This window comes from Astatotilapia calliptera, chromosome 1 (genome assembly GCF_964374335.1).
Source record: "Astatotilapia calliptera chromosome 1, fAstCal68.1, whole genome shotgun sequence".
NCBI classification, from domain to species: Eukaryota; Metazoa; Chordata; class Actinopteri; order Cichliformes; family Cichlidae; genus Astatotilapia; species Astatotilapia calliptera.
Window position 1 is genome coordinate 19,838,805 of NC_137422.1, and position 25,224 is coordinate 19,864,028.

Sequence of the window (25,224 nt, forward strand, 5' to 3'; positions counted from 1 at the left end):
CCGAAACTCTGGCTGATTGGGACCCACACCCAGTTTCACACCTTGGCTCAGGCGATTAGAAGATCATCAGGGGGTCCTTTTGTCCCTCTGTGGGGGGTTACTCCCACTAGGTTTATATCTGGGACTCTCCACCATTTGACCTCAGAACTGAAGAAGCTTCTCGGATGAGAGGTGAAACGTCTTCAAGTAACTCAAAGAAGTCCAGACGCTTTTCTTTGCAAGCTCCTTTGACTACGATGACCTGGATGACTGAGAACCTTCACAGACAATTACTGGTTATGAAACAACACTAACTGGAACAGCTTCACCAAACTGCAATTCATGCCAGGTAATGCAATTACCTGGCATGACCTGGCGTTTTCATTACTTTAGCCACTCCTTTTCAAAGCCAAAATGTGAATACCTGAAGACAAATATAAATAATCTAGTAAGACAGAAAAAAAACCCCACAAACAACAAAATACAAACGCATATTTTATTGTAACACTGATAAGAATTGTAACACAATGAGGTAAGTTAAATAATCCACATCTGTGATGTTCTTGAACCACAAAATAGTCACCACCCTATCAGTAACAAATCCACAAAGTCTGCAAACAATGTCCTGTCAATTCAGTTCACAGTTTAATACAAACATGTATTTTCTCTGTTTCTTATGAGGACAAGAGGAATACTGATTACACAATCTCCTTTGTCTTTCAGTCATGGATCCAAACTTACCAGCTGCGTATTTGTGTCTTTTTTAAGAGATGAAACTGAGTAGAAAAGATCCCCTGAGGGAGAAACATTCTTTTGTTTTTCTGATGAGAAATAAGCCACTACAGACACAGGTAGGCTCATTCTGAGTTTGCTACCATTTCTGCTGATGACTTGGCACAGTCTCACAGGGCACTAGGGAATACAGTATGAAGGCATTTCAGTAGCTTTGTGCTGCAGTCACATTGTTCAAGAAACGATCTCACGACACCCAAAGAGTTCTTAAGCGCTTCACAGACATCAGATTCCCAGGGCAGCATGTCTGCAACACCAGCATCCTGGAATGCCCTCAGAGTTTAGACCCAAGTCCTTGTTAGGAGAGTGGTCAGAGAATAGTTTCTCTGCACTCAAGGCTTTGTTCAGAGGAGGGGGAACGCAGTGGATTGGTGCAGGCAGTGGATGTTTGTGGGAGATGTTTTGGACGGCGCATGGAAGGGGACGGTGATGAACTCAAAGCGCCGCAGCTCTGGAGATGAAGATCCTCATGCCCACGCTTTCTGGGACTGCCTATGATGCGCTGGGTCATCACCTTTGAGCACAAACCACCAAGAGTCAGTGACAGACACATAACAGAGGCATTTTGAGACATTTCATATCTCTTCAATACAGATGAAATTCAGTTATGTATCTTTTTGAAGTCTCCAGATGTTTCTAAGTTACAAATTATGCAGAGGTACTTATCCAATAACAAATGACTATTTTTAACACATGATTCAAACTGATAAACCCTTTGAAATAGCAGTACTGAAAATAAAATTGATTAATAGGAATTTCTTTTCCAAATTTAATGCACATGCTCTTTATTATTATTATTATTTTGAAATATTTGAAATGTTTTCACCACAATAATAATAATAACAATAATAATAGCAATATTGTGTTCAAAATAGAAAAATGCTGATTGAGCCAATCCAAAATGTCTTCCTGATTTTCATCCCTGTATGTTTGGTTTTGGTGTAAAAAGCTTGTAAAACACTGCTAAGCTGGTCCAGTTTAATGATTTTTTTTCACCACTAACGACCAAAGCCAGAAGGTATACAGATTTCTAAAATGCACTGAACTATCAAAGGCTTTTATCCATAATATATTCAGGTTACCTGATCTATGACATTTGCACTAAAGATGGCCTCCTCCATGTGTTTCTCATCTGATTTAATGACACACTTGATGTTGTTGACAACTTGCTGGACTTCAGGAGGTAGACTGCAGCTCGAGTGCTCCAGGAACTTAGCCACTAGTATTTTGGTGTCTTTGTACATCTTAAGGTCAGCCAGGGAGTGTGGGCGTTCGTTGGAGGAGTGTGTGTGGAGCGATCTGGGTTTAAGGTGGATGTCAACTTTCTTGCCCTCTTTCTGCTGCTTCCTGGCAGACATATGTGTGGGTTTACCTCCAACTACCTCTGTTGAATTGTCCCTTGGCTCTAAGGAGGGGAAAAAGCAGCAAAAATAAAACAAAAACAACCAAATAAACCCGCATTAAATCACACACAGTTCTTAAAATTAGAGCTAATGCCACTTGTAGTTTCTTGAGAAACATGGCTTTTACAAGACTGCATTGCATTTGAGAGAATGCCAAAGCCAGTTTTAAATGAGCTGCAATCATCTTTACACACAACACTATTTTCTTCTTTCTGACAATGCATTTTAATTTATTATAGTAAGCCAACCAGGTTACATTGATTCACAAAATAGAGAGTGCTGTATAGCAGCAGATGTGCAAATTTCTGATGTTTCCCTAACTATCACATGAATTCATCATTTATACGCTCTTACCCTGATCTGGTGATGCATGAGCTAACTCTTCAGTAGCAGGATCAGTTCCAGGGGTGCACCCAGAATTTTCTCCTGTAGACAGGGGATAAAAACAAGCTGAAAAAATAATGTATTTTAAATGTAAAACCCAGAAAAATGCAGCAAATAATGATGTTGGAGAATCTGGAAGTGAAAGATTGATGATGATTCTTAGATGGACTAATTAAGCTGCAGTGTACAGGCCATTTACAGGCCATTTACAGTGTAAAATGGTAACATATTTGCTGCACTTACTTTCTGTCATAGTGGAGCACGAGATAGGGTCACTGGTGGAACGGACAATGCGTGCCAGTTTGCGGTACCTCCTGGCTGCTCGGAGCACCCGAGGCTTCTCTGAAGGTGAGTGTCCACTTTGGGCTGAGGTAGAGGGGGGTTGTGATGCAGAGGAAGGTGACCAAACACTGAAACACAGCCTTGGGCCGCGTGGCCTGGCAGGAGGTGAAGGGGAAGGGGAAGCAGCCAAAGGGCTGAAAGCTGAAGTTCCACCAGAGGAAGCCACAGAGGTGGGGGAGCAAGGCTGAGGTGGCGGGGGGATAGTAACCGGTAGTGTGAGCTTCCGGCTTGTCATTCTTGCTTTGATAAGGGTGTGTGGTGTGGGTTTAGGTGGCTCCTCTGGTAAATGCTTGGCTGAGGCCAGCTCGTCGCATATGTGCATTGAAGCCTTGAGTTCATCACATAGATGTGTGTTCTCTGCTGAGTCCTCTTGGTCCAGATTGCTAAAGTTTTCCGAGGACCAGTCAGGTGAGCGCTCCAGCGACTCCTGCGTGTGTGAGGACTCACTGTATCCAGTATCACTAGGGCGAGCATCAGTGTTAGTCAAGCCACGGCGGCAACGTGAGGCATCACGTGTACAAAGTTCCAGGCTGGTGCAGCTTCCATCAGTGGGGGCAGTGTGGAGCGTGCCATAGGGAGAGGAGTCAGAGCCCTGGACCTCCAGGGAGCACAAGTCCTCTGAGGAGCAAGTCTGGTCCTGGTCAGCCACCTCTGACACCATGAGAGAGGCACTGTCCACTGAGGCTGCAAAAATGCATCATTAGCACGATCACCAGTGGAAAAAGATATTTAGGAACAAATAGCACTGTGAATATTCAAACTGTCTTTACCCTGAGTGCTGAGACCTGCGGTAGTATTTCTCTCACACAGACTGGACTCAGTGGCCTGTTGCTCTATGCTGATGGTAACCTGAGAAGACGAAATTATTAGTAAACATAACAGGAGTCCTCAATAAATATGGATATTTGACATGTGCTATATCGCACAACAGCTGCGTGGCGCCTAACCTTCAGTACCACTGGTTGGTCTGTAGAGGGCTCTGCAAGACCACAACACACTTACCAGTAATTTGTCACTATAAAGAGCAGGGGTACCAGTGCAGAAAATTACAGTATAATGTTGAGCTGAATAGGAACTTTAATTAGAAGCACTAATGACCTTTTTGAGGTACATTATATGATACATATAGGTTCACATAACTTTTTTGATCTCATGGCATCTCAATGCTGAAACCATCAGATTCTGATGATTTCTCACACATCAAATCATTTGCTGCATGGCTGTATTCACTTTTTGACAGCTTATCTATTTCAGGCGAGCAGACCTTTCTTTTGATTCCTCTTTGAAAGACAAAAAAAATAGGTATGAAGAGAACTGCGGATTTAATCTCTGTAATGGCACAGAGAATAAGTGAGGGGTGATTAAACGATGTTGAGAAGATAACAGAAGGATTTACTCGTACATTAGAAAGTTATTTTTAGCGCTGAACAATGAGACGCAGCAAAGAAAAAAAAAAGCTCTGATCACTTCACCCAGACAGTCGAGGCAGCTGGATGATACTGAGCTTATATTTGTTGTGATTTTGGGCTTCTAAATTTTGCACGTGACATGACATTCAAATATTTCTAACAAATATTAATTAGAAGTGGAAAACAGTAGACACATAATTAAATCCTAACCATTTTATTAAGGCCTGTAACCCTTAAAAACACACATCTAATCTAAAAATCTTCCCACTGACCTTGAAACCCACTTGGCTTTGAGAGCGAATGCATAAAAGTTTACACCTGTCACATTGACTCTTCCTAAAATACTACATTTTACAAAGAAGTCATTTCACATCACTGAATGCACAACTAAAAGAAAACACGAAACTGAAAATTCATTAATAATTAGAATCTGGTGAACCTCAGATAAAAATGCACCTATGTGGTGTTGTTTTTCCTCACCTGGCTGGCAGGTGTTTGACCCACCACAGACTCATATGGAGGGGGCAGGTCAGTTGGGTACAGGGTGCCTGGGCTGTTGATAGGAACCCCATATATGGCACTGAAGGGAGAATGGGGAAAATCCAGATGCAAGCCTCTGTAAGGGACAGAAAAGCAAAGAGTCAATCAAACAACCCAAATAATAAAATACAAAGAATGCCTAATAAATATAATTGTCCACTGACTGATAAAGCTGCAGTTAAAACCTTTGTCTTAGGGTAATATACAGTATGCATGTGAACACTGACCAGCTGTGAAATATGTCCACACAATATCCCACTGCTCTGGGCAGAAAAGAGTTTATAGAGGATGTCACAGAGACTATGACCTCTGACCTTTTGGATATATAACAGCTCATCATTTAAAACTTTTATTCTAATGAAAACTCCTGTGAAATGTTGTCACAATTAGAGTATGAATACTTGAGACAATGTGTTTTTGGACATCGCAGTGGATGTAGCGAAAGAGGACATGCAGACCGTTGGCGTGACAGAGGAGGATGGTAGGAACAGGGTGAAATGGAGGCCGATGATCTGGTGTGGCAACCCCTAAAGTGAGCGGTCGAAAGAAGAAGAAGAAGAAGAAATGGCAATGAGCTTTGACCAGCAAAGTGTAACTGAAATTCCCGGAAGGTGTTCATGAGATCTTGAAATGGACAAACGAATGGAAGTCAACCAGAAAACATGTGCCGAGGAATGATTAAATAAACAACAAAACTATTCTTGGATACTTGGAATACAAAGAGAGAGTGCTCTGAGACAGTCGCACAGTGTTGTGTTTAAGAAACTGTCACCGCCAGCGTGAATATCCAAGTCAAACATATGGTATTGTCTATAAAAGCCTTAAGAAAGAATGGATGAAAGCGATCCTCTTGTCTCCTACACTCCAGTCCTAACAATATATATCGGCGCTGTATTATTCGGCGTGCAGCACTATGTTTCATATGGTACCAATTAAGAATGAGCAGCCATGCGTGCTGTCATATCTTTTAATTACAACCCCATTCTCCTCTAAAGTGGCAGAGCATGAAATACAACCTGAGTATTTCCACCAGTCATTCAATGCATAATGATGTCATGACACATCCCTGGCCCTGAGCATGGATGCTATAAATGCTTCCGTTGCCTTGTATATATTTATGGGATAACTGACAAACAGATGAGGCTTCCTGCCAAATGGCCACAACAGCACCGCTCTCTCTGCAAAGGCTTAGAAAATGGAGATGGTGGTGAGGGAGGGGGTCAAATGATCTTCCATTGCAGCTGAGTACCGCGGTCACAGCTTCGTAATGGAGAGAAATGCTCTGAGCTCAATGTGGTTGATAATAACACGTGTGAAGAGATGTTGCCGTTGCTGCTTAATATGATGGGTTTGCCTTTTCCATGCAAACACTGCTTCGTGCACCTGTATATTTACTTTCTCATAGGAAATCCTGGTGAGATTTACAGAAGTAGAGGTTAAATATTAATGTGAAAATGGTCTTTAACCTAGAAACAGATACCAGTAAGAAAATGCATTAGTTATTATGCTTTTAGCGTCTACTAAACTAAGCAGCATCGCTTTGATGTGTGTCCTTTCCACATCCAAAAACCTCACACCTATAATAATAAGTGAAACTTGTTATTATAGGTGCTTATGAAGGGGCACAAGAGTATACAGAACAATCCCATAGTCTGTATATAAAAGCTGGTCCTTCCTGAAATGTAAAGTCAACGTCGAAATGCCTCAAATCTGTTTTTCTTTTTATTTACCAGCAGGGGGAAATCCTTTGGTTGTAAAACATTTGATTTTATAGAGGAGTACAGGAAAAATTTGCCTCAGCTCGCTTGATCTACAGCCTCACTGAACACTTTTCTGATGAGTTTATGGTCTTATTCTCTAGTTTCAAGTGTGCATTTATACTACAATGAACTTGTAATTCCCATGATGTATGGGTGTGCAGTGTCGCTTAGATTCACAGTCAGATCTGCACAGTCTGTGTAGGATTTTAAAAAAATATTTAAGATAATGACTCTTGAGTGTTGGTGCTACTGTGAAAAACTGAAAGCTAGAAGAAATGTATGTTGAGCCACATCTAATTTATTTTTATAGGAAAATGGGAAATAAGTGCCGTGGTTTATTAAAATGTGAAAACATAAGTGAAATATGGTGCATGAAGCAAAGACAAAGTTTGTGGAATTCCACTGAGCTTCAAAGTCAGTTTTTGGTATGGCCATCTTTGTTCTTTAACTCAGCCTGAACTATCTTAAGTAAGGTTTCTAGTAATCTCTTGTGGTTGTGTTCATGCATAGTTCTCCGGGCTTCTTGAAGGACATTCAAAGCTCTTTTTTGGATCTTGGCTGCCTTTTGTTTCATTTGATCATAAGAAGATTCCACACTTCAACAATGTTGAGATCTGGGCTGTGTTCATAATTCCATCAACACACTGCTCAATACAACTGGCTGTGTTTTACAGATAGCTGTAGACACTCACTGCTGCATCTCTCTCCTGCCCTCCTCCATAAATACTGATGTTTATTTTAACCAAAAATTATACATTTGAAGTCATCGCTACTTAAGACCTGCTGTATTCAATCCACTTTTTGTGTAATTTGGTACAGCTCAGTGATTGTTCCTCGTTTCCCTTCCTTAAGAATGGCTTCTTGACATTTCCTATGGACATGACTTTCAGATGCTGTTCATCTGCTATAGAAAGATTTTTTAAGGATACACTCCACACCATGCTGAGATATGTTGATTTTTAGCTAATAGATTAATAAAGTTTCTCTCTAATAGCTCTCTGTGAAGCCGTTTGTGCAAAACTAGTATTTGATTGCTGTCAAACTGTGTTATACTAGGTTTCCTATCGAAAGAATTGGGAACAAATTCTGTGTTTTTGCAACAGACTGCTAGCATAAAATGCCTAAAGATACAAATTAAAATTGGTTCTTTGCTAAGTTGTCTGTTTTGTGCAGACACAACACTGGTTCATCCCTTGAGTTAGGTGCCTTTTTATGCTTGAATGATTCATATGTCAGTTTTAAATGGCTAAACAAACAAAATATTCCTCTGCAAATGGTTAGGCATAAGGACTAGACTGCAAAATAATGACCGTAAGCAATTCTTTTCATTGAATAGATTATATAATATAAATAAAACCTCAGAAATAATCCCTAATGTCTTTTTAAAGAGAACATACAGCTACTTGATACCCAATTTGAATTGCTGCCCTCTGGGAGGATGCCCAATGCTTCAAAATAAATAATATTTACAGCTATATTCTTCATTTGTCTTTAGCCTAAAATGAGTGCCATTAACTTGTAGTTTGTGTTCCACTTAATGTAACGAGTTATGCTTTTTTGGATTACACTGCAATTTTTATGTAACTCTTTGACAGTTGCACAAAGATGTAAAGTGGTGGCTTTAGATCATTAAGTGTCAAGTGTCATAGAAAAATGAACCCAGATTAAGTACCATTGAGTTTTTGGTTAATAACGTAGTATTTATTATGAATTACAAAGAAAACGTAAGCTGTTGTGAATACTGTAGACTGCATTTTTAATATGTGAACTTTGAAAGTATCTATAGTTAAAAATGGGATGATGATCAAAACTGCTTTGCTTCTCACCTCTGTCCATCCATTGAGGGGGTACAGGTGTACTCTGGGGGGTAGTATGGCGGTGGGGGAATGGGAGGAATAAACTCATCAAAGTCCAGTGTTTGGTGGAGGATTGTTCCGTGGGGGGTCATACAGTCAGCGTTCAGGGCTCGAGCTCTGTGTGGCATAAACTGAAAGCAGCAACATTTTAAACAAAGAGGCATTATCAAGTTGTCTTTGTAGGTTCTCAGTCAGAGTAAGCTTGGAAAGAAAAGCAACTGGACTTCTTTAAGTTCCTTGAAGAGGTTTCACCTCTCATCTGAGAAGCTTCTTCAGTTCTAAGACCAAATGGAGGAGAGTCCCAGGTATTTAAGTCCTACTAGGAGCTGTCGCTTAAGAGGACTACTGATCTATGTCCAAAATGTGAATAGATTCCAGTGTTCACATTTTGGACAGAGACGACAGATGGTCGAAGAAGCCATCTATGACCACTGTGAACAACCATCCTTGAACAGTGGCGGTGACTTACAACACAGTATGTCACTAACATGTATTCAGATCTCTGAACACGGTCTAACTGATGCAAGTGCCGTGCATGGGGCCAGCTTCTTTTCGAAGGCTCTTTACTCAGCCTTTTCTAAGTGGGACAACTTTCCAGTCACAGTCAACCTGCTTTTCTAATCTCCAGGCTGCCGCCGCTGCTATTGACTCGGCTAAATTTACTGAGCTAAACAAAAGGTTGACACCCTTTGTAGCAAATGGGAAACGAGGCCATTCTTGGAAACTCGACTGGTGGAGATAAGACAGTGCTTTTTTTGTCCTTTGCTTCTCTGTGAATCAATACTTAGAAGTCATGATGTTCAGCAGCCGCTTTAATTTACAGAGGCTTTCCTGCTTTAGTGTTTGCTCTTATCAAACAGTATAATTTCCTACTGTCATATAGTTATCTAACTCCTGCACGGCATGTATGATGTCTTATATTCAGCTGAACCAACAATAAGGTTAAAATTCTCCTGACTGATTCATGATTGATTTGTTATTAGACTGTAGCAACAAAAGGCATTAGCACCAAAATGCATTTATATCTACACTTCTCCATACAAAGAAGTCTGAGGAAGATCTATGTCTGCTCATCAGACATATTATGCTGAGCACTGAAGCAGGGTGTGCTCTGATTTAAGGCATTAATTCAAACTGTGAATGATTTTCCTCCTCCATTTACATTCTTAAATGCTGTATAATTCAAACAGCCTATAATAAATGTATTCATGTCCTTTGTTATTAATTTCCCTTGTTTAATCAGAATAAATACGAGAGCTAATTGGTACTCATCAATACATTTTGTGTCTTTGTCTCGCTATTTGTTACATTTTATAAAATAGATTAAAAAAACAAAGTAAAATAATATCCATCCATCCATTCGCTTCCGCTTATCCTTTTCAGGGTCGCGGGGCGCACTGGAGCCTATCCCAGCTGTCATAGGGCGAGAGGCAGGGTACACCCTGGACAGGTCGCCAGTCTGTCGCAGGGCCAACACACAGGGACAGACAACCATTCGCACTCACATTCATTCGCACATTCACACCTAGTGACAATTTGGATTATCCAATTAACCTATCCCCACAAGCTGCATGTCTTTGGACGGTGGGAGGAAGCCGGAGTACCCGGAGGGAACCCACGCAAACACGGGGAGAACATGCAAACTCCACACAGAAAGACCCCGGCCTGGTGTTGGAATTGAACTCAGGACCTTCTTGCTGTGCGGCAACAGTGCTAACCACCGTGCCACCGTGCTGCCATAAATAATATCATGTTTGCATAAAGTCAATTTTTATGATCATATTTTTTTGCAATAACACTTCTAATTTCTTGAAACCTTGCAAAGTTCACGGTAAAATGTCACATACAGGTGAAAGCACCAGTTTTAATATTGAGACTCCTTTAATCTTTCGGTAGGGTCTTTACCTTACACCATAAATCGCCTTTGAGGTGCCTCCTGTACTGATTTAGCACTATATAAAAAAAGTTGATGTGTTTAAAGGAATGAAATAACTGCTTTTGGTGTGCAAATCAGATGATTTTGACCATGTTAGTTCTGATTAAAACAGTCCCTACCATCCTTAAACAGATCAAATCTGCAGCAATGTGCCGCATGCCCTGATGAAAGCATGAAAAAAATGCATGTTTTTAACTGCAGGGTGGTCACTGAAGAGAGAGTTAATTCAGCTACCGTTGCCGTCTGCACTTCGATCACACTCACCATCTGCAGCACATCAGTCGAGACCATCTGCATACAGCACATTGCAGTGGCTAGAGCACACACAATGGTGGAGATGACGTTAAGGGCACATACACTGAAAAGCAGCTCCTAAAGGAAAGAGAGAGCAGAAGAGGAGGATGTTAGAGTAACAAGAAACATAAGAGCAAAAAGGATATGAGTGACAAATAAGAGGAATTAGAGTCATGTAGGAGGTAAAGTGAGGAGGAGGAAATGGGAAAGAAAGATAGCTGGTATTATGAACAGTAAAGGTTGAGAATATAAGAACAAAAGGAGGTCTAAAGGTAAAGAAGCTATGATAGGATAAGTTTAGGCACATAGCAGGGTGGCACTGCAGAAAGAGAAGCCTGGTTCTGTAAGACAACTATACAAACACTAATAAACTAGAGTGTTAATGCATTTGAAATACTTTTAAAAGGTTAAGTACCTTTAGAGAGAAACAGAACGCCCGTGCATTTTTGTGGATTGTTGCAAACACACTCTAAAGATCATTAAAATCCAGGGTAAAGCATGAACTTACAGTAGACACACACACACACACACACACACACACACACACACACACACACACACACACACACACACACACACACACACACACACACACACACACACACACTCTGCCAATGCAGTGAACAGCAAGGGTACAAACCAGTATTGAGTCTGTCAGCAAAATAAAGTGCATGCTGGTGAAATACTAGACCAGCATCTTGAATCAGAGAAAATAGTTCATATGACTGCAGTCCCATTATGCTGCTGTTTGTGCTATTCTTTTAGACAAATGTGGAAGAAAATCATCCGTATTGGCTATTACGATCATATTTCCCATATTTAAGTGGCTCAGTTTTTCCAGTAATATCAGCTTTTGGTATGTCTTTACAAATAAAGCTGTAATACGGGTGCTGCATGAATTAATTTCCAGAAGGCATGGGAACAACATCTGTTTAAGAATTAGCTCAGGGAATAGCAACTGTCTGGCACACACAATGCACTGAAAGGACAAAGGATGACAGCACTTTGTAATGTTCATTCAAAATAAGATAAACTAAACACACTTTTTCATATGTGAACAAAAGAAGTCTGAAGCATGATCTGTCCACTCATGTGCTTGAATAGAATCCTTTAAAGAAAAGTCCAAAGGGTTAATCTGATAGACGGATTCACTTCCCGGGATTACTATTATGAAAAAAAAGACAGTTAAAAGGAAAGGAGGAAGGGGAAGCAGAGACGGGTGTGTGTGTGGTAGTATTAGGGGCAGATTAAGTTAAATAAAAAGAATTGAAGGGTTTTTTTGGTCATTATTGTTATTATGATTGTTTATTATTTTTAGGATAAAGTCAAAATTTTGAGAAAAAAATCTAAAAGTGGTGATTAAAGTTTTAAACAGCCACCGTGTACAAAATACCTTGCGTAGATGAGTTAGTGAAACAACTTGATCAGCTTTCATTTTCTGCTTGTGATACGACATACCTCCTGTTCACTGCAAGAGGATGTAACCCTCAGTATCCTTGTATCTGTCCATTGCCAGCTACATCATTTTGCATAAATCCAACCAACTCTTCCAAGTTTGTTTGTTTGTCTCTTTTTGCACCATCTCTTTAACATCTTTACACTTCTCACCATGTTGTGTGCTAAAAGAGAATTCATTTCCTTGTTGCTAAAACCGATTCTTAAGTACGACTTCACCAACTCATCTACATAAGGAATTTTATGCAGGGAACAGCAGCTGTGGCAGTTGTTTGACATGAAACAGCAGCTTTAATCTTCACATTTCAACTTTATTCACAGAGAAAAACAACTGGAGTTGTGTTTTCCAAGTCAACCCCTGTGGACAAATGCAGGTGCACAGACACACGATCACAATGATACTAAACTGCCCTGCTGCCGGCACAACTAACAGGTGCATTCAACAAATGTGTTCAACTAAAATATATGAACTCCTTAAAGACAAGAAGAGATGAGAGCTAAAACTCGCTGTGGACTTTCTGTGGACACAGGAAGCTCCCCAGTTACCATACAAAGTGGTTTTCCAGCCTGTCTCACAGATTATTCACTGGATTCACGAGGCGCATAATTATCAGTGACATTAGAAACCTCAACTGGTGTTAGGCCCACAGAGAGGACGGCCGCCTCACCTGCTGAGGTTTATCAAGTCATGCAATGCAAAAAAAAATAAAAATGTCCTAATGGATATAAGCCAAATAATCTTTTATACAATCAAATTGATCTTAGACTTTAAAAAGTAAATAAATAAATACAAATCTGCCAATGGGACGATACAATTTTGCACGGCTTGAATTCCTCACTGCTAGAAACAACAACAATAATAATAATAATAATAATAATAATGAACCTTAAAACTACAAAAATATGACGATTTAAGCCATTTGTCCTTATTGCAACTCGATACCAAGTTATTTAAAATAGACTCTATCTGCATTTTTCCAAGTACAATAGCTTTAAATCACTTGTGAAACCTGTTTAAAAGTTTTCAAAATGAAATGCACACTGAGACTTGATATTGGAATAGATTAGCGCATGCACTTCAGTGGCCTGTTATCAATGGTACATCAGTAAAATGTGCCCGATGATCACCAATACAAGCAAGACAGCAACTTCCTTTGGAAAACATTGATGTTGTAGATTGTTGATTGGATTGCTTCATATGATGGACATTTGATGCATCTAGATCATATATTAGGAAAAAACATATGTTTTGACCAACCACAACCTTGATCAAAATGATAAGAACATCCACACTGAAGGAGGTTTAGAGGAAGTGTGGCGAGTTTAACAGCTATACAGTTTGTTACTGCTTTGCGAATAAAAATGTGTTAACACTGACAGGGCATCAGTATAGGGAATAGAGATAGAGCACATGCACATGGGAGCATGACTAGGGAGACAGAAGGGGATCACAACAGATGATAACTAAATGTTGCAAAGGAAACAAAAGAAATATTATACTGAAAGAACTAGATATAAAGCTAGAACATACACTACATCTCGAAATCCAAAGAAGCAAATCAAGAACTTACAGAAAACTCAAAACATCCAAAAAACTCACAACCCCAGCTCAACAACCCATGGCGCATGACAAAAGATGACAACTCGAACAGACCAATAGTCACTTGCCTACTCCTTTTAAAGTTTGTGTCATAAAATAAATCATTTTAGCATCTTCAGTGTTCAGAATTACCAGCCCTGCCACTGTTTTTCAAACACACTCAATAGCCAGCATCTAGTTGCCAAAGATCAAGCCTGTGTTAGCTGGAAGTTTAAAGCAGAAATGATGCCAGTTGGAACCAAAATTAGGTTGTGCAGTGCCAACTATAAAATGCAGCTAATACATGTTTCCCTTGGAAAATAACAGTTTTGAAACATGTTTTGTGTTGGAGGGAAGTCTGGATGGAGCACAAGCCTGTCTGACATTTTAAGCATGAATAATCACCACAAGCCGACCATTAGAACAGAACTGGTGAAAGAAGACTTATTGCTCTGTGAGTGCATTGAGAACTACACTACTTTCATTATTAACAGAGTGAAGAACATCCGTTTTTTACAATATGGCTCACATACCACTGTTTTTGCATATTTTATCCCATTTACACTTCACAATAGTGCTAACCCTTCTACTGGGTAGATTTTTGGATTTTCTCTTACTGAAATGATAAGTGAAGGCAAATATTTCGCACACTGAATTGCATTGTTTTTTCTATCTAGGCAATATGTCTAAAAATATTTGGGGGAGGATCAGATAAAAAATTGCACATCAGAAGACCAATGTCCTTTATTTCTGAAGCCCCTACAGCTAGGCTCAGCTAGGATATCAGAACATTTTTTTCCCCTGTGCACATTCAATCTCTTACAATAATAATTATTATAATTGTAATAATAGAACAAATACAGTCCTACTGCCTAATCTGGCCACAAACTTTCTGTGGCAGAGGGCTTAATTGGTTTTTCACATCACTGATCCTCAATTGTTATCCCTCGAACCGTGAAGATCTTGTCCAGACACAAACTAAACATACACCTCAATTAGCTGCTCCCTGTGGCTGACCAAAATACATCCGTTTCAAAGGTGCACCTGGCTTTTATTCAACCGGCTCTGAGTTTCTGTTAAAAAATCTTTCTGACCTCTTTTTGGCAGGCTACAAAAGCTCTTCATGGGATCTGAAAGAAAATCCTGGACCTCCTTTAGGAAGAGCTACAGCAGTTTAAGCTCCAGTGACTGAAAGCAGCCGATGTTCTGGCCCCATAAAGTGTTAAATATTTAGAAAAGAAGAGTTTTATTCATGACCCGAAGATGTAACCTTTGTCATTGCTCCCAGTTTCTTTTTTTTCCCTGGATCAGTGCTTCTTAACTGGGACTCCTGAGATAAACATTGTTATTGCATCAGTGTAGCTAGTCTAAAGACATAGCCTGACTCCTTTTTATCCAGATTTCATGACCTGAATGCAGGACTTCAGACCCTATCTTTTAAAACTGATGGATGGATCAGAAAACGGTTGTTGTAGTTCACTAGGGCAATGATGCCTTCCCATTACTGGATGAGTTCCAGAGCAAAAACAATATGTCGAAAGCTGGCGAGCAGCTTGTCGTCAGGGCTCACTTCAGCAGAATACACGTGCAGTTTCATGAGTATTTTCAGTGAGAAGCAGGTAGTCAGGTTGGATTAGAAACCCTTTTGCAGCGACAACTCTAACACGAATGCCAATTGAATTAGAAAGTCAATGATTGATGTGGCAGCCGATAAAGCTCTGAAGTGGAGTTTGCAGAGAAGCCATTAACTGAAATTTTAGATGATGGTGCAAGGTGAATACAAAAAAGTGGGTTTGCACTCATAAAAATGTGAATGAAAAAGGCAGAACAGCAAAAACTGGGAAACCCTGCAGTGCTATTCAGTCTTTGTGTGACAGAAAAACAATTTGCTTTGGATCCAACTATGACTGCACATTGTATTGGATTTTCTGAAAGTTTGCAGTGATATTTAAATCACAATATATGCCTCATATAAGTCAATAAGGAACTCCTAAACTTTGGTTTTTACCATTGTGTGAGTTACTGCAAAAGAAGAAAATCATTTTTTATGGATTCCTGGCTGAAACCTGTATGAAGATGACACACGCTCACAAGTTTAAAACTCATCCCCCTATCATTCAAGGGCATACTGATGGTACACAAACTCACATTTGGCATCAGTATGAAAGGGAATACAGTACCTATCCCTAACTCCAAACACCAGGAAGATGGTGCACTTTACAGATATTTTATTATGCTGTCCATACAGGCAAAGCAAAGCAAAGATGTCTGTTCTTTGTGCTCTAAAGAACCTTGCATAGAGGGTAACAAAAGATACCAGCAAGACAAGTCTTTCACTGTGAGTCTAAAACCATTATTTACCAAGAATACAAATAGAGAATATGTCTGGGAATATGGCCTTGCCTTGCTGTTGGCAGATGTTATCCTTCTGAGTTTTACATGTGGAAGGTGCCAAGGCAGACAGAGAAAATAAGCAGCAAATACAATAAATACAAAATCACTCTGTTGATTTTTTGATAACACTGCTGAATGCAACACTCACAAAAAAAATTGCTGGCAACACTTAGCTAAAAGCATCATTGTTTTCTAAAAAAGATTAATCCACTGTGTACCCCTGCAGGGAGCGCAGAGGTGCAACTCAGTACCATCATGTAATAGATACACTCTTTGTGAGCTGGCTGACTGTCAGATGTTCTCTGTTGATCATCTACGTATCCTGCTGTGCAGCTTTGATAGTAAAGACTCTACCCTGAGACAAAGCTGAGATTACAGTAGCGCACAGCTGCACAGGGAAACAAACCTGTGTCTAACCACTGCATGCACTGCAGCACTGAGTGATTTTTCTCAGCGCAAGAATCAAGAAATATTTACGATGGCTTTGTGTGACTTCGAATTTGGTAGTGCATCTGCCACACAGATGTGAGAAGATGCATTTCTTTGATTTCCCTTGTGACTACAACATTCACGATGCCACCATAAATCCTGCCCGGCAAAGAAAATTAATAACGCCGCCAACACGTAAAGGGTGTAGCATGGCTGCTCAGCAGATATTTAACCTCTGAAAGATACCTTGCCCCAGGTCAATCAGGTTAGTGAATAAGGTTACACATCCGCCCCTTTACAGGAAATCGCAAATTACCTCAGTACTCCCCCTCACTGATGATTTATAGCCCCGGGCAGAGTAATGAAAAGAAAAATGGGGTGGAAATTAATGTGCCAGCACAGAGCGAATGACAGACATTGGCAGCAACGGTGGCTGGTTTAATTTTCTTGTTTTTTTTTAAGAAAAGCGCTACTGCTGAGTAACAACAACTAATAAGCGAATGAGAAACCAATTTTACTCAGTCCACCTGCTTTTATAATTCAGGACACTGTGTCGTTTAGTGATCGAGGCACTATATGAGTTCATTAGAGTCAGCAGTCGTCTAACAGCCATCTGAAATAGCCGGAGACTTGTGTGTGACAGCTTCCTCACAGACATAACTCAATACATCTGACTTCTTTGGCACTTAATAAAGGTTTATAGCACCAATTCTCCATCTCTTCCAAAGAGTTATGATTACAGTGACAAATGTAGTTGATCTTTCCTCTTTTCATAAGCATGCTTCATCCTGAGAAGTCTTTTATTTGGTTATCAATGTTTTATAATCAATCAAGGATATAAAATGAATGGATATGATTGTCGTTATGCAATAACGGCGCAGTAGGACAGATTATATATCATTCCCTCTTATGCTGCGAGTCAAGATAATCTACCGAGGTCATACTCTTGCAAACTAGAGCCAGCCCAGAGTAGATACTTGCTGCATACTAAGAGGTCTGCCTATTGGGGAAAGACAAATGCTTTTGCTGCTTTCTGCTCAATTAATCTGAGAAAGAAACCCAGCTTTGTTTTGTATTGTTCCCTGACGGCAAATGCTACAGTAAGAAAAGAAATCTGAAACCTGAGGTTAGTCTGGTGACTCTCAGAGGATGTAGCTCTAAAACCAACATGTTGACCAGCTACAATTCTAACTATGGAACCATATCTGTAGGTTTGTTCGATCACAAACAAAAACATCGGTCAAAGACACAAAAGAAGATTCATCCTAAAAATATTAAGCTCAGCAATTTAACCTAAGTTGTTGAGATGTTTCACTGAAAACTGCAACATTCCCAATCTTGGAACTATTAATATCTGTACAAAACTTTGGTAACAGTTTATATGCATGACCTGCATCTAAGGGTCTCACTCCGATGTAATTAAAAGAATATCAGGGTATGTTAATTCTAGTTATCTACAAATACTTAAAGGTAGGTTCACTAGAATGAAGTTAAAGGAAGAATAAAACAAAAATAAAGGAAACAACGAAACAATTATATTGTAAGTACATTTAAGTACTGTAATTTTTATGTATTGCATAACCTCGGGTATTTTAGCAGACACAAATTGTTCTGTAAATAATTTTAAGTATTTTGTAAGTAATTTCGAGCGGCGCATACCTTCTGGTTATTTTACATGAAAACTGACATATATTATAATGCAAGTAAGTTTAAGTTTTACATTTTCATTATCCTGATGTGCATGGCAATGTTCTATTATTCAAATGTCCCTTTCTTTTACCAATATTAATTATATAAGGACTATTCTCCCTTTCCAGCTCAGAGAAAAAAATAAATACCATAACAATTTGCAGGCCTATGTGACTTTATACTGATGGAGCCAAGTCTGGCTTTTGTCCTTACCGTGTAATTACATTGTAATTTCAAATTTTCAAATTAAGTACATTGAAATTCCATTTAATTTAATTGGGAAAACACTCTTAGATGCAGACCATATTATAAAACGCTACCAAAATTTCATCCAACAGTTTTTCAGTCTGGATCAAAGTGTTGCTCTCCACTGAATGATACTGACGTCACATGAGCCATGACGTAGCATGACTAAAAATAGAGAGGAAAGATCATGAAAAACAACATTTGCAGGTGACAAACAAGCACCAGGAGGTGGTTTATGGATCCAAACTGAGTTCTCCCTGACACAGTTCAATCAGACCTCAATTTCCAGCTCTGGATTGCAAAAACACAAGAAGGCAAGTAAATGAATAAATGATGGGCATTTTTAAAAAAGGCAGCTGTTTGGATTTGTGTCTCAGTCTGGCCTCCCAAATGTCTCTAAAAATGTGACATCGCTGAGTCGTTAAAGCTGGCCATGACGGTTTTTGCCAAACAACTACCAGACAAATGTAAAGTGTAGTTCAGTCATACAGAATGTTTTTATGTTAAAAAAAATATACCAGTCACAATATACAAACAGACACACCTTGAGACGTATACGTATCGTATTGCAGTCCCTCAGTGGATTTAGCTTCAGCGTCTCTCCCAGGCTGTTGCAGCTTGAACTTTGCTTCTGTAGCTCGCAGCATACACACACTCCATCGCTGTCAAACTTGAGCTGGGGGGGTGAAGGAGAGAACACACATCCGCACTCATGCATGCATGCCACATACACGGAAACACACAGGCACACACACACACGTCACACACACACATACACGCACAAATCAGGCCTGAGCTTGGTTTTCTGATGTCACTTTTTTCTGAAGATGAGTGACGAGCGACATATTTACCCCTGACATAAAACATATTCTCAGTTACAGGGCGTGTAATCAAAAACTTTGATGACAAAGTTCACAAAACGTATTTCGCTGTGATTGAGAAAGGCACCTGCACATGCATAAAGAGACAAAGGACTGTGAGATATGATGAGCTTCCCAGTAAAGGACAGCGGTAGAGCATACCTCTGCTATGTGTCCCAGATTGAGAGAAAGCAGGACATGAACCCAACAAGTATGGGTTAATTACATTGGGGAAAGGAGATGAAGAACATTAATATTTCAGTCACGACTGTGGGAGGGTCTCTGGGGAACCACATAAAGCGGTGAAGTTGGTGTAGTCGGCTGCTCCCACTTGCATAAGGACAAAAGCTGCTTATAATGTGGAAGTGCTCAGGTTAGTGGGTTGGGTGCCAGATGAATCACCAGGGGCTGCATCAGTCATGAAAAAGATAGAAACCCCTGGTACTATGAATTAAATTAAAAACAAATCAACTAGGAATCTCATTATGTAAATCTGCATGATGTTTTGATTGTGTTGTGAAATGGGAGCTCACTCAAATACCTAAAGATATTTCAAGCTTGAAAAGTCCTAATTCATAGTTCCATTCAGATATGTCCGAGGTAGAGATATGACGAGATCAAATTTTCACTTGGCTGCTATCAAGGCCAAAAGAAATCACGACAAAAAATGAAATCAGGTGAATGCAGTGTGATTGATGTTAACACGAAAAACGTAAAGGACACCAAAGCATCCTAACATAAATAAAATAGCATGAACAAATGTCTCCGATATATTCAGATGCACTACAGATATATATACACTACAGCGAGGCTAAAATACAGCACCAATGTGCAGTGACTTAATCAGGCCACAAACTGTAGAAACACCTGTGAGTCAAGTGCTTGGCACCACAGGCTAACAGAGCAGTTAGCTCAGAGCGCTTAAGGTGCAGAGAGGAGCAAAGAAACTGCAGGATAAGAGAAGACAACAAATCTGGAATTATACTAAAAAACAAGTCCTTTATGGTCACATTAGGGAAAACAGTGGTGGAAAACAGCAGCACGAGCAGAACTATTGCGATAGTGTTCAATGAACTCGCAATCTTGTTGCCGTAGAAATGAATGCTGGGACAGGTACTTTGCATTAAGACAGCGATAAAATGGTGAAGTCAGTCTTTTATTCGTTTGCGACTGAATAGGGTCAAGTTGGCAGTTACATGCTATCTCTTTGTGTTGATATGACAATTAAATCAGTGAAAATTGCAAATCTGTTATATACACAGAAATTCACATTAACTGCTTAATTTCATCGTCCTGCCAGAAACCTGGAGGTTTGAAACTTAGATTAGATTCACAAATCCTTCTACAAATAGTGACGTAGATGCTGGCAGTTTAACTGCAAAATGATATAGAAGCTCACCTCAGCCTTAATTTTATTTTATAGGAATATAACCAGAATGAAACGAGCGCTGAGTCTCCTGTTGCAGACAAGTTGCATTGATCACTGCAGACTGACTCCAACTGATTGCAGTGTGTTAGCAATCTGTCTGTGTTTATAAATTAGATTGCGATAATTTTTAAACATTTACCAGTCTGTCTGAGAGTGACTGCTATTCGAGTCTGATGCAGTGATTGTTGGGAGACAGGTTGCCTCCCACAAGGACACCAGTGATCAAAAGTGGCTGCCCAGAGTTTGAGGGTGTTGCATGCTCAGTAGCTTCTTGCAATTGATTGCCAAAAGTGAAAAGAGTTTACTGCAATCCCTGGGCAACCACTGATTTTTAGCAGTCACAAAGAGGTGAAACTGCAGTCTAGTAGTTCATGACAAGTAAGAGTTGCAACAAACTGGAAAGTGTGACCACAACTGTTCTGGTGGTGGATTATTCTCTAAATATAACTTTAAAAATTCACATGATATCTATTTTTCACTTTTAATTACATTTCAGAAATTTTCCTCAAGACATTCACTGAGTTGAGTTAGAAGTTCTCCCACAGCTTTCACGCCTCTGCCCAGCTGACCAATCAAAGCATGAAGTGGATGTAGACGTCAGGCCAACAGTTTGAGAAAGTTACACATATTGCTGGTGACGGCCGCTCCAACAATTCTGACATTAAAACATTTGGGGAGCGGAAATTTCCAACAAGAAGTGACAAGCGCTTCTGGTGGCGTATTTTGGGCCCTTTAATGTATCTGTATGCTTGAACGCACCGTTACAGTCGGGGTTTCTCACCGTCTGCTGTGTTTGTTTTGACCACACTTTTTAAAAATGTCTCCCAACTTTATCGGAGTGAAACAGAAAGAAAGAAAAAACATTGGCTTTCTCTTTCAGAGTTGTTTATCTATTTTATTTCAGCTCTCTGTGATTCTGGCAGAGATGGATGTGTTTATTGGGAGCCATTAGTCATCAACAGACAAATAGTTCAGCTGACTTTCGGTGCTGACTCAGTCCTGCAGCCTGTTTGGAACAGAAGCGCTGCCCGTCAGCCCATCGTGTGCTCGCATTCATAGATGTAGGCTCCCATGCAGACAACACATTTCTATTAGTCACTCACTCTTCATGATCCCTTTCGACCATATATATTGTTTCCACTTTTATTCACAGCCTTAGTGCATACCCCTACAAATGTTAGTGATAACATATCAATATTAAGATCCATTACTTGTCATTGACTGCTAGTGGGTCAACTCAGGTGTTCATTCTGGTGACAAGGGGTTATGGTTATGAGTTCTAGACATGAAAAATGTTGATTGGCTGCTCTGTTTGGTGAATATGAACTATGGACAGACTGGCTAGATATACTATTCAGCAAAGTTTTGATTTGATTTGATGTCTGTGTGCTCTGATTTTACAAATTTATTTATGAAAACAAGAGCTTTTTTCTGTATTTTGTATGAGTCAAGTTCAGTACTAGGTTCAATTCACTGTCTAATCAGTACAGATCAGAAACACTGCATCATTTCTTCCAATTATTAAGTTTAAGCCTCCAAAAAGCCACATTAAAAGATTAATGTCTTTTTTGGAGTGTACTGCAAAGCTGGAGCATGCATGGGCTAAGGTCCAGTTGGTCTCACCAGCTGACAGTCTTCCAGAGAGTTGACAAGTTGAGCGTTCTGGCAAGAGAGGATGGAGCCCGCCAGGTTTAGCATCACACAAACTGCAGACAGCAGCATGAAGAATGTGATCTGTGAGAAAAAGAGAGAACGAAGAGAGAAAATATTTGAATCACAATGGTATTAATGGCAAATTGTAGCTTGTTGCTACTAAAATTGATTCAGCGCTTTCTGATACTGTTGCTGAAAGTAGCAGAGGCGCAGTGTACTTCTCTAATCAATCGTTACTCACAGTGACTCTAACAGATCACCAAAGAGGAAATTAGCTCTGATGTCAGGAGAAATCAATAACCTGTTCCCCCTCAGGCCTCCACAGTCTGAAGGCACACAATGACACAAGAAACAACTTACTGAGGGATTGAAATTCAAAACTTATTTCTGTTTCTCAACATCATCACAGCTGTGAAGTAGCTCATCTCTCTCAGACACACATGTACAACCTCAACAGATGTAATATTGTCTTACACTCTAAACCAGTGGTGGTGTCTCTCCCTCGACCCCGTTTTCCTGGGGGTAAAGGTTTCTTTTTTATTTTCTTGGATATCAATCCTGTTAGTGGAAACATGGCTTCTATTCCTGCCACTTGACATTGCAGGTCAAGCGTAAAAGAAAAGAGTTTTAAAAATGACTCCTGTCCAGGAAACTGAAAACCAGTCTCCTGCATTGTGTACCAAAACTGACACCACAGCTGCATCTGATTGAAAACTGTAATATGGAGCTATTCCCAAAGTTTGCTTTTGCAGAGTGTTGGGACACTGGAACAGCATTAGCCGAGGACACTGAGGTCACTAGAAGGAGGAGTTCGATGCGTAAAAAGGTTATTGGGAACACACATAAACAGATGGAGAGGAGGAGAGCCAGACAAGGAGGTGGAGAAGGGAAGGAGCTGGAGGTGGCATGTAATAAACAGATGGAGCGATAAGTTTAAGTGCTTTTTTCCATGACAGAAAATTGAAAGATTGAGGGGCTGATGGGAAAGCTTGAGGAGCAACTCCTTAGATGGCAGAAAGCAAATAAATAAATAAATAAATAAATAGAAGGAAAAGAGTGAGGATGAATGCAAACAAAAGAAAAAAGAAACGAAGGAGACAACCGGTAATAAATGGGGACAGAAACATGCAGGGGAGGAGACAGACAGAGCATGACTCTGGAGTCCCATGGTGCATCGGTGGTAATGATGTGTATATCTTCTTAATTAGTATTTCATTTGAATGTGATATTAGCTGTCTGGTTCGGTGGCGTAATAGCTGCGCAAGAACAATACCAGACTGAGCAATCTGGTCTTCAAGAAATGTATTATTAAAAAAATTTCCATACCTCTAAAACAAGGAGCCTGTCTCATATATTTAATACCGACGTGGCACTACGCATGTTTTTGAAGTTCTGCACTGCAAGGACACAACTGCGCTCAGTAACTTGCTGCCCGACCATTGGTGACATCTTGAGAGACATTAGTCAAAAATAGACTTCCCATCTATTAAAATAAAAAAAAATGTTTCAAAGTGGATGACAAAACATGTCCAACATGAAGGACATAATGTTGTTTCAACCAAACAGCACAGGATGGCCACGTGCCGTGAGCAAATTCCTTGCTGTTGTTGTTTAAATGCAGTTATAATCAATATTTGGATTCCTCCATCAGCAGATAAACATGACAGTGTCTCTGGTGAATGGATTTGGATACTGAATGAATCACAATCTGCACTACAAGCTGGACATGCAGCTGAACACTTTGTCTAACAACAATCACCACAAGGACAGACACAAAGACAACGACTCAAAACTCCTTATTGTAAATTATTTTTAATTTACTAAATCACTGTAACCTAGTCATTTCCCAGCTTTTCTGATAAATGTAAATTATATGTTCTTCTTCTCCTCAATCTTTCCATTTATATTAACAGCAAGCTATTGCACAAACTGAGAGCATAATCACTTATGCGTCTTTCACTTACACCCACACTGACCTGTTACCAGTTAATCTAATTAGCTGCAAAACGTTTTCTTTTAGCACCACTAACTTTCTTACTTACCAGCCTTCTGTTGGCTCATTCCACTTTTTTTCTTTTTTTGCAATCAAATTCAAAAGAAAATAAGCTAAACAAGCTTTTTCTTAACATGGCAAATTTTCTCACTTTGATATGTTTTCCACAATCTAGTTTTAATCAAATATGTGTTCACGAGAACTGCAAATTACTACATTCTGTTTATATTCACAACTTACACAGTACCTCTTCACAAACAACTGCCAGTAATCTCCGCCAACAACTCACAACTGGTTCATTAATAGGCATTTTTCCCTCATGACCAGTTGATTAAGTCATCTGAGCGCAGTGATAATCTGTTTGATGAAAATATAATGCCAAACAAATAGCTGTGGCGTTATACTGTAAGGTTCATATTCTCTGTAGCTCTCTAGTGTTATAATTATTACAGTAAGAAACTGTTTTGTTTTTTATTTCACAATAAGTACAATTTTTTGATACTGTCAAATCTAGCTGCCAGCACTTTTCCATAATTTAACAGAATACATTTCTTACAGAGAGTGTTTTTCTTCCTTTTAAGATGCATGGAAAATGATACGCAGCGTGTGGCTATACATAAATCTGAACTGTACCGCTTGAGCTAATTTATAAAACAATAGCTAAATCATGAAAGCACGTATACACACACACTGTATAGTGCTGTCAAACACACTGTCATATAGGGAATTTGATCAATTGTCTCCTTGACAAAACATTAGCTCATTATCATCGATTAGATGCATCTGTAAATAGCAGCTATGA

General features: G+C 39.6%; 2 protein-coding genes across 3 annotated transcripts in view; one reads left to right on the top strand and one right to left on the bottom strand.

The window, feature by feature from the left end:
* sord (sorbitol dehydrogenase) overlaps positions 1 to 25,224 on the top strand; it is a 278,112-nt gene that overhangs the window by 23,618 nt on the left and 229,270 nt on the right. The window lies entirely within an intron of this gene.
* The window catches only part of fam189a1 (family with sequence similarity 189 member A1), a 115,165-nt gene continuing 90,402 nt past the window's right edge, over positions 462 to 25,224 (bottom strand). Inside the window, exons 3-12 of one of the 2 annotated variants that reach the window (XM_026166792.2) lie at positions 22,400 to 22,510; positions 19,032 to 19,163; positions 10,666 to 10,773; positions 8,436 to 8,596; positions 4,790 to 4,925; positions 3,671 to 3,749; positions 2,802 to 3,584; positions 2,529 to 2,600; positions 1,854 to 2,176; positions 462 to 1,285 (exon numbers count right to left, since the gene is read on the bottom strand). In XM_026166792.2, the coding sequence (XP_026022577.1) occupies positions 1,082 to 1,285; positions 1,854 to 2,176; positions 2,529 to 2,600; positions 2,802 to 3,584; positions 3,671 to 3,749; positions 4,790 to 4,925; positions 8,436 to 8,596; positions 10,666 to 10,773; positions 19,032 to 19,163; positions 22,400 to 22,510 (2,109 nt within the window). In that variant the 3' untranslated portion in view covers positions 462 to 1,081. Of the gene's footprint in view, positions 1,286 to 1,853; positions 2,177 to 2,528; positions 2,601 to 2,801; positions 3,585 to 3,670; positions 3,750 to 4,789; positions 4,926 to 8,435; positions 8,597 to 10,665; positions 10,774 to 19,031; positions 19,197 to 22,399; positions 22,511 to 25,224 lie in introns of both variants that reach the window. The other variant, XM_026166783.2, reaches the window with a different exon arrangement.